The sequence below is a fragment of the Magnolia sinica genome, chromosome 14 (genome assembly GCF_029962835.1).
Source record: "Magnolia sinica isolate HGM2019 chromosome 14, MsV1, whole genome shotgun sequence".
NCBI classification, from domain to species: domain Eukaryota; kingdom Viridiplantae; phylum Streptophyta; class Magnoliopsida; order Magnoliales; family Magnoliaceae; genus Magnolia; species Magnolia sinica.
The window spans coordinates 77,451,825-77,465,023 of NC_080586.1; the positions used below are offsets into that span (position 1 = coordinate 77,451,825).

The following is a 13,199-nucleotide window of genomic DNA, read 5'->3' on the forward strand; positions in this document are numbered from 1 at the left end:
TTGAAATTAGGTCCATTGAAAGGAGCGGATGGCTGCAGATTAAGGTAACCCTTAGCCAAAAGATTGGGTTGGACATGGGCACCGATCATTAGATTGCAGGCCAGACTACATAAGCTTTGGCGCAATAGAGCTCAATTGTGTTCTTATGATTTCTTCTTGAATTTGAATTCACTGCTTGACATAAACAAAAAAATTTTATTTTCCTGTACTGTGATTGGTCCATATTATCACTGACGTTGCTAGCACTGCCACATTAAACGGAGTAAGTGATGATGTGGCCCAATCACATTGTAACAAACTTAAAACCCTTGTTTGTAGCAAGCAGAAGATCCCCACTCATGTTGAATAGGCTTGATGCAGTGTGCTTTTACATTGAGGACACATGTGGCCAATCTGAACCATCCAAACAATAGGCCTTAATGAAAAATTTAGGTAGATATTATTACATTCATCAAAGAACAAGGCTTCTTTTTTAGAGAATGGTATACAAACATACATCGTAAAACATGATTACATAAGTACCAAATCCAATGTTGGTTGTATTGCATGCAATCTTATTTAAATTGACGTATACATCCGTAAGTAAAAAAAGCTACAAATGTATATAATAACAAACCCTTTCCCAAAAATCCCAAATAATAATAATAATAATAGTAATAATAATTTCCTAAGGAGTTATAGAAAGAGGAGAGATCTCATGTGAGAGCTTACCATGCTACACCATTTCCCCCAACTTGTCACACGTGTAAGAAATCCGAACAGTGCACGAGATAGAAAACATCATCATGATCACCTGGAGAAAAAATCAAGCTGACCCACATACCAGGTGGCCCACACTATTCATTAGTTTAGTTCATTGTTAGTATATTGATCTTGATTGTGTGGTCAACTTGATGGGTGGATGGGCCTGACCTTTTTTCCCCAGTTGATCTTCATGATGTGTCCAACCTCTTACACGGTTCAGATGAAATATTTGGAAATATGGTAAACAATAATAAACTAATCACGCTATGGTCGTATGTGATAATTCCAAAAAATAGGTGTTAATCTAATGAAAAGAATTCAAGTTTTCACTAATACAAGATGCAATGGTTGTATTATGTTATCATCTTCCTAAGTGAACTGATTCTGGGAAGTGAACGTTTCTCCGAATCTCCACGTGGAAGGGACGGCGTTGGAGAATTGTAGTGTTTTGCCGTCGGCCAAGGTGAGCTTGAACGACAGAGCTTGGTTCCGTACATCCATGTTGCTTTGCCAATTCACTCCCCAGTTCCTGTGCATGGCCACCCAAACGGACGACTTGGATCCTTTGATCCATGCGGCCCTCACATCGCCGCTACCACCGACGTTAGTTACCATCACCAGATTGAAGTTTGATTGGCCTTTCAAGGTGAAGCGGACCCCACCAGTCCTCCTGCATGGCACCCTTTGATTGGATGTGCAAAAACAAGAATATCAGGTTTGGATTTATGTGATATGAATGCATATAAAAACCCAAGTTGGAAAAACTCCATTAATGGATTGAATTCTGTTTTAATTAAGGCACGTTTTGATGCTCAACTTATCCAAATTGCAATTCTTTCAATTCATATTATAGAGTAAATGACGAATGTAGAATGGTACTTGCACAATTTTTAATTAATAGTGGACTGCCAAACACTTAATTGCATTAACTGTAGTGCATTTCCCTCGTGGAATATGTGCTTGTTTGGCATTGGTTATCTACTCTTTTTGGAATTGAATTTATTGCAATTTTCTATGATTGAAAGCCCAGATATAGTCAAAACTAGTACACAAACTGAGTTGTAACTTAGGTTAACTTGTTTGACTCGACTTAGAAAAAGTTGACTTGAATCTGCTCGAAATTGGGTTTGAGCCAAGTCAATCTAATTTTTTAATTTAGTTTGAAAAAAAAGTTAAGTTAAATTTGAACTAGTCAAACTTAACTCAGTAAGAATCAATTCAATTTAGGTCAAATTTACTTAATATAAATATTTAAATAATTTATATATTATGGATATTATATATATTATAATATATATTACATATATTAAAAACTTAAAACCTAAAACCTAAATTCCAACTCAGCTGATTTAAACTCAAACTTGACTTGAAAGATCAAACTCAAACTCAGCTTAAACTCAACTCAAATTAGCCCAAGATGCTGAACAAGCCAAGCAAAGCTTAACTCAAGGATCGAGTTGAGCTATAATATCCTGAGCTGGCCAACGTCCCCCCAGTTCAGCTCGTTTACTGCTCCAGTCAAAACCAAGTAGCGTGGAAATTCGACTAGGTAGACTCTAGGGAGTTTCAACACCTGTTTAGGGGTTCGAGTACCCATGGGCAGTGAAATTCCACTACAGCGTGGGTGTGTGGGGTGGTTTGTGTGCGTGTTAAATTTTTTTTTTTAAAAAAAAAAAAAAAAAAAAAAAACTTCAACTAGCATTTCAAGTAGAGTTTTTGAGTTTTTAATCCTCGCCGTTCGATGCTAAGTGCAATCGTGGGCATGGAAAAGATCGCACGATCTATCCATTAATTGAATGGTCCACCCAATCAGTGGGCCCAAGGCACAGTTTCTCTGATGCCGTGGGATTTGGACCACTAGTCTGGTGGGCCCACAGCGGGTTGGCTGTGATCTAATTATCAAAGCCAGTGAAGCAATCCTAACCATTAAATTTCTAAGCCTGCCTGCAGATTTCGTTGAGTGACCATTAGCTTCATTGAATCCGGCCCGATTGATCAACAGTCCACAAAACGTGGGGCCCACCCACCATTTATCCATGTCTACGTGCGTGAAGTAGTGTACATAGCACATACCTTCTATAGAGCACAGGGATTATCCCTTCACTTCCCACACGTGCGATCTTCGAGAAGGCCGGCAAGGACATATCGAAGTGCTGACGGGGGAGATCGCACCATCCACCGTTGTTGTTCGGCGGGCAGAAATTAGTGGCTGTGATCGTCACTGCCGTACCCCGCAAGCACCACTTGGGGTCCTGATGTGCGTCGCACGTGAGCTGAAAGCATGCACCACAGGCCTCACCCCCTCTGAAGAGTGCACCACTCAAGGCTGCAGTGTCGACTCCGAACCCGGCATGGAAGGTGTTGTCATAACCACATGCTCCTCCTACGTACAAGATTCATCACACGTTTGTAAAAAATACAACTCATGCAGTTTTGGATTTTCTTAATTTGCTATTTCTAAGTAGAAAATATGAGATGCAAAATGATGAACTGATCAGATGTCATTAAAACATCATTGTGGGCCCCACATGTTAATTCGTACTTTATTCCACATCTCTTCTTGTGGGGCCCACTTAGAAACGTCTGTAATGGAGCTTATTCCACAACTCTTCTTGTGGGGTCCACTTTGGTTTTTTAATGGAATCCAACTACTTCAGAAGGGTCGCCCTACCGAGAAAGTGAGACACCCAAAAAAACGGCCGATCCAATTACCATCTTGCGGGCCACCGCTTGAATTTGAAAGCTTTGGAATGGATGTTCATTTTTCTATGGTTTGGCCCACCTAATGCCTATGTAGACCTTAATTTCTGGAAGCAGTTTGGGTACTGAGTAACTCAGTACTTGTACTGAGCAAACTCTGTGGGTCCCATCATCATTCATGCATTTTATCCACTCCGTACATCAAATTTATTAGATAATTTTAGGTATTAATACATAAAATGAAGCATATCCAAAGCTCAAGTGGACCACACCACTTGAAACTGTGTGACTTCGATGTTTACCGTTGAAAAGTTCTCGAGGGTCACAGAAGTATTATATCAAGCTGATATTTGTATTTTCACTTTATCGATATCTTTTTGATCTTATGAACAGATTGGATGACAAATAAACATCACTGGATGCCTTAAAAAGGCTTCAACGGTGGAAATCAATATTTCCACGGTTCCTATGGTGTGGTCCACTTGAGCTTTGGATATGCTTCAACTTTGGGCTGAACCATTAAAATAATTTGGAAAAACGGATGGACGGCGTGGATAAACTACATTCATTCACGGTGGACCCAACAGAGTTTACTCAGTACGATAAGAGCGTACCTAGTAACTCAGTACGCAATCCGATTTCTTAATTCATAGGGCATCGGCAAACTGGAACCTGGTAAACATAACACACAGTATAATAACATTTACGTACGAGGGAGAAAGCTTCATGCACGTAAATAACTTTTACACTCAGATAAATAAAGGAATGCTCACCTGCACAATTTCTCACGTGAGCACTCGCATGCATCTTTACACACGTGTTATGGGAACAAAATCTGAACGGTCAACGTGATGCGACACCACTTTAAACTCTATGAACCCAACTTCCAGCCTGATAAAAAATCTCTGGTGGGCTATGGAAAAAGGAAATAATTTCCTCCCTTTATTTGCGTTTCTATTTTATATGGTCCATCAGAGTGGTGGATCAGGCTGGAAATTGGTCTGATACGGTTTCAAGGGGTACCACATCACTTGGACCGTTCAGATTTTGTAATAATTACACTGTGAAAAATTTAACACAGGTGCTCGCATAAGAAGGTGTGAAGGTGGGCATTACTCCAGGTGAATGATTGTTGGATAAGGAATGCAGAAGCCCCCTTTTCTATAAATTGCTTGTAGGGATCAGTGCCCATGCAATAACGTTTGCTTTCTCTCTCTCTCTCTCTCTTTCTCAACACCCACATGAGATGCATAGTTGTATGGTGATCTAGACCATCCAAATTGGAGATGATGTTAACCATATGGTTTTTGCCGTTGAAATTGCACCCTTCTCTATATCACTTTTCATGATCTTTTTGAAAGCCACTCATTGGATGGTTCTAATTGCTTGATCAGTGTGAGCTTCGGCCTATGCTCCATCAAGAATATACCCTACAATTTGGACCGTCCGTTTTGAAATGATGGTTGTCTTATAAAATACTCTGATCAAAGTGAGTTTTGGCCTATGCTGCATACAGAATGTACTCCCACAATGTGTGGATGGTCTGGATTTCCTTACACGTGTGGCACATGTAACGAGGATGATCACCACCAATTTAAAATGCTGGGACCACATAAAATAGGCTTCTCTCTCCCTCCTTCCCTCCCTAGTCCCTCCCCTCTCTCTCTCTCTCTCTCTCTCTCTCTCTCTCTCTCTCTCTCTCACGCCCTTGGATGCATGGTCAGCAAACCTAGAACATTCATCTGGTAGGCCCCACCAATGAATGGACCATGATAAAAGAACTACATGCATTTGATAAATCCTTGCAGTGCAATATCTCTGCTTCAAAAAGATGGTTAATAAAATGTGAAAAAAAGGGCTAAATTCATTAAATGGAGAGGTAGGATTGTCCTAAAGTCCTCCAAATGGACCGTCCATATTCATCCACCGCGTATACCGGTATACACACTCGAGTGGGCCGCAAAGAACCAATACATATCGCCCGTGACCAAGCCAAAAAAATAAAATAGAATTTGAGCAGCTAATGTGGAACGTGTTTGAGATCTGGGCCGTTCATCAAGTTCATCCAACATCAGGCTGTTCTAGTCATCGCGTCGGGCAATAATGTATCAGAAAATGGAAGGTCCAAATTCAAAATACACGTGTATCCCACACAATGATCGGAGCATCCTGATTTATGTTCCACAGCACAAAAATAGTAGTGGCCCACCAACTGAACCGCCCAGATCTCGCACACTTCATCGTTTACAAAAAATAAAAATAAAAATTGACTCACCTAGACTGGTAGGGTTCTGAGAAGCCCCATAGTAAGTAGCATGCCCGGCCATCCAACCGTTGGATTGACCGTTGGCTCTTTCCAAAACCAAGATCAAGCAAAACACAATGAAAACCGAATAGACGTTGGTTCCCGCCATTTCTTTTTCTTCAACTGATTTTCAAATCTCAAAGGAAAGTAAGAACGGTTGAGAAGCTCGTTTGAAGATTTCGAGAGGGGCCATCTCCCTTTTATAGAGCCTTTGTGACGCGGTTTGTCGGTGAATATCTTTTAAAAAAAAAGAAAAAACGGTGGAGCTTTCCAGGATGATTGATTGCCGCCCCACGATGCATCTCTATGTCCGGTCGTTGGACAATCCAGACCGTCTAAATGGTGGACCATGCAATGCAAGTAAAACCATTCTGATTGAATCAGAAGAGATGCTACACACATCGGATCCGCTAATCAAGCGATCCCCACTGCTCAGATGAACTGTCTCAAACGGCAGGCTGATATGATCATCAGATGAGCCATGGTCATACAAAAGAACGGTTAGGATGAACTGGCCCACTGTTCACATCCATGTACTGAAGTTTTCTTATTCCCCGCGCGTGTGGAACCTGTAAACATCCACAGTCGTGGCGTGTGTCATATTGTAGCACGTGTGAGATCTGAGCTTTGCATCAGGTGAGATGTACTGTTTAGATATTCTGGCAAAAGAATAACGATATTCATACCTCAGGTGGGCCACAGCGAGGTCAAAACAAATGAACGGCTAGAATTTTCTTTGATTGTCTATTTAATTGCCTGATTTTTTTAAGCTGAAGATGTAAGCATTATTTCCAATCTCACGGAAAGCTGAGATCTCAAGCACGTGTTTCATATTAGTGCGCGTGCCGTGTTATGCATGTTACATCTCTACACGTATGTGGAACTGCAAACCTCTGACGTAGATTACGTACGTGCCTATGCGAGGATCAGACCAACCTGACTTTGTAGATGGTGGGATGATATGGACAGAAGGTAATGTACACAGGTACTTTTTACACCGTCCATTGTTTTCGTATGTGTGGGGCCCACCAGATAGTTAAGCAACCTAACGATCTGCATGATGCGTCCCACCAAAATCCAGGTTGGCACGTGAGGCTGTTGGTGTGGATGGAATCTCTCTTTCTGAATCTAGACCGTTGAGTATTTTAAAAATTTCACCGTCCATTTAAGGCCACTTATACAGTCCCTACTCGTTTTACTGGTGCCATTTCTTGCAAATGATAAGGCCCATCAGATGGACGGCCCAAATCACCAATCTTACAGCCACGTGTCCTGTGGAGTATCGAAGAGGAATGAACGGTCCATCGTGACTGTCAGAAGTGCTGCATTAAAGTTAACGCGTCTCAACGCGGTTTCTTTCCGCATATGCATCTCAATTGTACGGTCAGATCTGTACGTTTTGTAAGGCAGCACGACAGGTAGTTAATGTTCGGAGGAGTTATTTCGTATTCCGCCAGAGTAGGAAGATCCATGAACATGCATAAGATAGCTTTGTAGTTTCTTCAATCTCAATTCAAAAATGTCCAGATCATGCTCTGCAAATGACTGATAAAACTAAAATTCGCACCGAAGTGATGATTTTTAACGCCTGAGATGTCTCCATCAAATGGATTAAAATAATCAACGGTTCAAATTCGGTAAACGAATATCCATCAATCCATGATTATAATAGAAAAAATAATCTGATTTTAGGGATTGAAAATGGACCATATGATTTTGAATGTTTGGAACGGCATAGAATTTCTCCACGTGTTTTAATAAGACCATGTACAGGAGTATGGATCTCCATGCTCTATCAGTTTTCCCAACGACTCCTGGTTATTGATTTTCTCGGACGCGGATTGCGTGGTGACCCTGCTACACCGACATCCGTGGTGGCAGGACTCTGTGGGGTCCACAGTGATGTATGTATTTTATCTATGCTATCCATTCATTTTTACAGCTTATTTTAGGTCATTGAACAAGAAATGAAGCATATACAACGCCCAACTGGACTACACCACAAGAAACGGTGGAATTGAACGCTTATTGTGGAGGGTTCCATGATGACATTTGGGCTATTCTTGGGTGATCTGAGCCATTGATCGGAAGCTTTGGCCTACATAAATGGTTAGATCTTATACCCTGAATCTGTGGTCTGCTCCGTCCAAAGTGGACTCATCATATCAATGGTCTGGATCATAAAAGGATACGCACACCAGACATTACATAATTTGCCCATCCATGAATGAGTGTTGATCTGGACCGTCGACATCACGGAATCTGATGTGGATGGAGCGTAGCTCGAGTCTCCTCGAGAGGAAGACCATAAACATCCGATGGGAACGGAGCACCGTTCTTTTTAGTGGGACCCCCAGACAGGAGGACGCGGTTTGCGTACTGAGTAGCTCAATACGCTATGGCGTACGTAGGAACATATGTGGGGCCCATTCTGATGTGTGTGCCTTATCCACGCCGTCCATCCGTTTTATCAGCTCATTTTATATACGATCCCAAAACTGACGCATGCCAAAGCTCAAGTGGACCACACCACAGGAAACAGTGGGGATACTGACGTCCACCGTTGAAACCTTCCTAGGGCCGACAGTGATGCTTATTTGTCATCCAACCTGTTGATAAGGCCACACAAACATCGATGAAGGGGAAACACAAATATCAGCTTTCTCCAAGAAGTTCTTAGCCGTAGGTGTTCATTCTCACTTTTTCCTTTGGTGTGGTCCACTTGAGACTTTTATATATTTAAATTTTATAAAATTTCACTAAAATGAGATGATAAAACGGATGGACGGAGTGGATAAGACGAATTCATTATGGTGGGCCCCACAGAGCTTCCTCAGTACGCGTCAGTTAGTACGCAATCGGCGTCCAGACAGGAAGCCTGTCTAAGACAACGTTGGTTTCGGCACATGTTTCAACGATACGGAGGTTTCATGGGAGGAAGCAATCAGGCAAGGGTTGGTGGCGAAGAATATATTAATTCCACGTGCCTCATCTTCAAGCGCCAAACACAAACGCACCATGCGTGCACGTGTGTGATGTGTGTGAAAGATCTTAGCCGTTCATCGAATGTTCGACTTGGTTCTAGAAATCAAGCCAACGCACTAATTGAATGATCGACCATGCGTTTTGAATTTAGACCGTTTGGTTATCATTTTTTCAACCATCCGTTTCTTCATATGTGTGGCCCATCAGATAAATGATCGGACTGGATTTTGCCATAAAGAACACTCGCTTTGAGATCACACTGCAATCTTCGTTCATCTCACACACGTGTGTCATCTTGACACGTGGGGCAACTCCATCATAGATAGGGCTGTACACGAGCCAAGCTAGCTCGAAAAAAGCTCGCTTGACTTGGCTCAACTTAGCTTGGATTGACTTGGCTTGAAAGACCGATTCAAAGCAAGTTAAGCTTGTTTACTAAAGTTTGAGTTGAGTTCAAGTTAAGTTGGACCGTTGTATATTTCAACTTGACTTGACTCGAACTCCACTCGGCTCGACTTGAAGCTTGAGCTCAAGCTCGACTCGATTCGAGTAATATATTTTAATAATATATGTTATATTAATATTAAATATATATAATATATATATTTAAGTTTTAAAAAAAAAGAAGTTAAAACTTAAAAGTTTTTACTTAAAAATCTTACTTGACTCTACCCATCCCCATTCTTTCTTTTTCTTTCCCTTACCCTATTAAGGTAAACTGGACTCGACTCGAACCACTAAGTCGACTCGAAAGCTTTGGCAAACAAGCCAAGCTTCAATGCTGAGCTCGAGCTCGAACTCGAGTATAGCATGGATGATTCAAGCCGAGCTTAGCCCACCTCGACTTGACTCGGCTCGATGTATAGGGGCATTTGGAGTCAGCTTTCCTCATTATCAAATCCATTGATTGTTGCAAAAATATTGATTTTAATAAAAATATTTCAATAATAAAATATAATATAATATAAAAAGTTGTTTTGAAAAACACTTTTCTACGGATTTTTTGGAACAGTCCCACATGGAAAAGAGAAGAGAAAAACCTGTGGTTTATATGAAAGAAGTGGAGTATTATAATATTTACCTACCTAGTCCGTGGACTATGGACCTTGCGTGTTCCAGTGCGTAGCACTGGAACAGCTGCGCGCGCGCACACGCTCGGACTCGGGCTCGGTGCGAGGGCGTGGGCATGTGAGGCAGTGTGGCTGTAAAGGCACTAGTGGCGTACTTCGCACGTCCCCATCGTATCGCAGAGAGTCGCTCCTTCGCGACCTTGAGCGAACCGGAGCGAGACGTGTGCGAGTCGCGGTGCGACTAAGTAGCTATGGCGGGTAGCTGGTTAGTAGAGAGACTAAAGGACTGAGAGAGAAATCTCTCAGTATAAATAGAGGGACTGAAAAGAGCGTTGCAGCAGAAACTGTAACAGCTGAGCCATTAGTGCAGGGTCCAGCTGTAACTGCTGCATGGCTAGCCCAACAGCTAGAAAACGGCTAGCTGTTGTCTCACAATAGTCAGCATGCAGCAGCTTGATGGTCCATGCACAACAGTCATAAAACGGCTAGTTTTCCAATAGCCAGAAATGGCTTAATGGAATTTAAGTCTCTGGACCATAACCCCCTAGCCACAATAGCTTATAAAAGGAAGACCTGGATGGGTTTCCAAACCATCTCAACTCACTCCAGCAAACCCATACGAACTGAGACAGCCAACCCCTCTTCACTCATATATTCTAGTGTTTCCAGCAACATAGCAAGGCTTAAACCTTAGCTTGAAGAACAGACTAGCGGTGTGGTCTAGAACGGTTCAACTGAACCAGTAGCCGAATATTTAAACTGGCCTGTGCAGAATTTTTCTCTTCTTTTCTTCTTCTTTAGGGATTTTTTCTTTTATATTGTAATACTGCCAGAAAGCGTGTAATTGAGTTCCATTTGGTGGGCCTTCTTGTTTGCTGAACGCAGACCCACACCAAGCTCGTCGTATCCTAGAAGCTATTTGTCTGTAACCTACCAGCATACTTAATTCACTTAAGTAGGGGTCAATAACGCTTTAAGGACATCGTTTCAGAGGTGCTTCAGCTTGTCCTGATTTCTTATTATTTTACACTTTTCGGTTTTCACATTATACAGAAATACATTAATCTGTATAAAATTCGAACAATCTTAAAGCGTTAATTAACTGATGCAAGCCGACAGTGTTTCATCCATCAAGTTGATGAATTAAGACTTGATACGTCTTGATTGGTTCGATGGAACCAATTTTACAAGATGGCAAGACAAGCTGAAATTTCTCCTGACTGCGCTGAAGATCTATTACATATTAGATCCAAATTTGCAAGCACTACCTGAAACATCTAACAACGACACACCTGAACAAGTAGCTGCCCGCATCAAAAGAGCCGAAGACGAACTCTTGTGTCGAGGACACATTCTGAACGCTTTCTCCGACCGCCTGTACGATCTGTACCAACAGACGTCATCAGCAAGGGAGATCTGGGCCGCTTTAGAATTCAAATACAAGGCTGAAGAAAAAGGTACCAACAAGTTTCTCATTGCCAGGTATTTTGACTTCAACATGGTAGATAATAAACTGCTGCTGCCTCAAATCCAAGAATTGCAGCTAATAGTAAATAAAATCAAAGCGATAAAAATCGATCTTCCTGAATCATTCCAAGTCGGGGTTATAATCGCCAAATTGTCACCGATGTGGAAAGACTATAGAAAGAAGTTGCTGCATAAAATTGAGGACTACACACTGGAACAAATCCAGAAACACCTCAGGATTGAGGAAGAATCTCGTAACCGCGATAGAAAAAATGATAACAGGAATACCTCGTTCAAGGTACATGCTGTAGAAAACAAACATCCCGAGAAGGACGATTCCCTGAAACCTAATAAAGGGAAATTCAAAAAAAAATCTCAAAAGAAGAAGAAAAGAGAAGAGTCTTGGAGATGACTATATAGACTCACAACGTGTCATTTTTCTTCTTGTAGAAGGAGATAGAGAAAATGTTATAAGAAAAATACCTATAGTAATGACTATAGAAGATGATCCTAAAACATATAAAGAGGTTATATCCTCTAGAGACTTAGCTTTCTGGAAAGAAGCTATAAATGATGAAATGGAATCCATACTATCAAATCATACATGGGAACTAGTTAACTTACCTCCAGGTTCTAGGCCCATAGGTTGTAAGTGGGTATTTAGAAAGAAATATCACACTGATGGGACTATCCAAATCTTTAAAGCTCGACTAGTAGCTAAGGGTTTTAGACAAAAATAAGGGATAAATTACTTTGACACATACTCTCCTGTAGCTAGGATAACATCCATTAGGATATTATTTGCGCTAGCTTCAATACATCATCTTCACATCCACCAAATGGATGTAAAGACTGTATTCTTGAATGGTGACCTCAACGAGGAAGGTATACATGGAACAACCTTAAGGATTCGTTCTACCAGGAAATGAAAACAAAGTATTTAGATTAGTCAAATCATTGTATGGATTAAAACAAGCACCAAAACAGTGGCATGAGAAGTTTGATTCCAAAATACTTTCTCATGGTTTCATGCATAATGTAGCTGACAAATGCATATATTCTAAAGTAGATGGTAGTTACATCGTTATTATTTGTCTGTATGTTGATGACATGTTAATAATAAGTAATAAAATGGAAGGTGTAACTGAAACAAAAAGATTTCTATCTTCCGTATTTAAAATGAAAGATCTTGGACAAGTTGATACTATTCTTGGTATCAAAGTTAAAAAACATTGTGAGGGTTATGCTTTGTGTCAATCTCATTATATTGAGAAGATACTAAACAAGTTTAACCATCTAAATATAAAAGAAGCAAAGACCCCATTTGATCAAAGTATCAAGCTAAAAGAAAATACTGAAAGAATCATTGCACAATTAGAATATGCGAATGCTATAGGGAGTCTTATATATGCTATGCAATGCACTAGACCTGATATCGCATATGCTGTGAGTAAACTTAGTAGGTTTACTAGTAACCCCAGTACTGAACACTGGAATGCAATAAGTAGAGTCCTTGGTTACTTAAAAGCAACCAAAGACTTAGGACTATTCTATTCAGAGTTTCCTGCCGTATTGGAAGGATATACTGATGCGAGCTGGATATCGAGTGCAGTAGACAACAAGTCTACTACAGGGTGGGTATTCACCCTAGGAGGTGCAGCTGTATCTTGGGGATCCAAGAAACAGACTTGCATAACGCATTCGACTATGGAGTCTGAATTTATATCCCTGGCTGCAACAGGCAAAGAGGCTGAGTGGCTAAGGGATCTTCTATTAGAAATTCCTTTCTATGTAAAGCTTATATCGGCTGTGTCACTACATTGTGATAATGAAGCCACATTAGCTAGAGCCTATAGCGGGACTTATAATGGTAAGTCTAGACATATTAGTCTTCGACATGATTATGTCAGACAATTGATTCGAGTTGG

At 40.9% G+C, this 13,199-nt stretch overlaps 1 protein-coding gene across 1 annotated transcript; it reads right to left on the bottom strand.

The window, feature by feature from the left end:
• Positions 1–978: 978 nt before the first annotated feature.
• On the bottom strand, positions 979–6,153 carry LOC131225606 (expansin-A12). Its single transcript, XM_058221160.1, has 3 exons — positions 5,720–6,153; positions 2,818–3,127; positions 979–1,426 (listed from the first exon to the last, which is right to left on the bottom strand). Exons 1-3 carry the CDS (start codon positions 5,856–5,858, stop codon positions 1,114–1,116), a joined length of 762 nt encoding a protein of 253 aa, XP_058077143.1. The 5' UTR covers positions 5,859–6,153; the 3' UTR covers positions 979–1,113.
• Between the last annotated feature and the right edge of the window lie 7,046 nt (positions 6,154–13,199).

What these genes read in the sequence shown, in the direction of transcription:
- LOC131225606 (XM_058221160.1), bottom strand. Translation starts at nt 5,858, where the DNA reads ATGGCGGGAACCAACGTCTATTCGGTTTTCATTGTGTTTTGCTTGATC. An exon ending in TCAGAACCCTACCAGTCTAG is followed by an intron (nt 3,128 to 5,719) that starts GTGAGTCAATTT and finishes TCTTGTACGTAG; the next exon opens with GAGGAGCATGTGGTTATGAC. An exon ending in ATCCCTGTGCTCTATAGAAG is followed by an intron (nt 1,427 to 2,817) that starts GTATGTGCTATG and finishes ATCCAATCAAAG; the next exon opens with GGTGCCATGCAGGAGGACTG.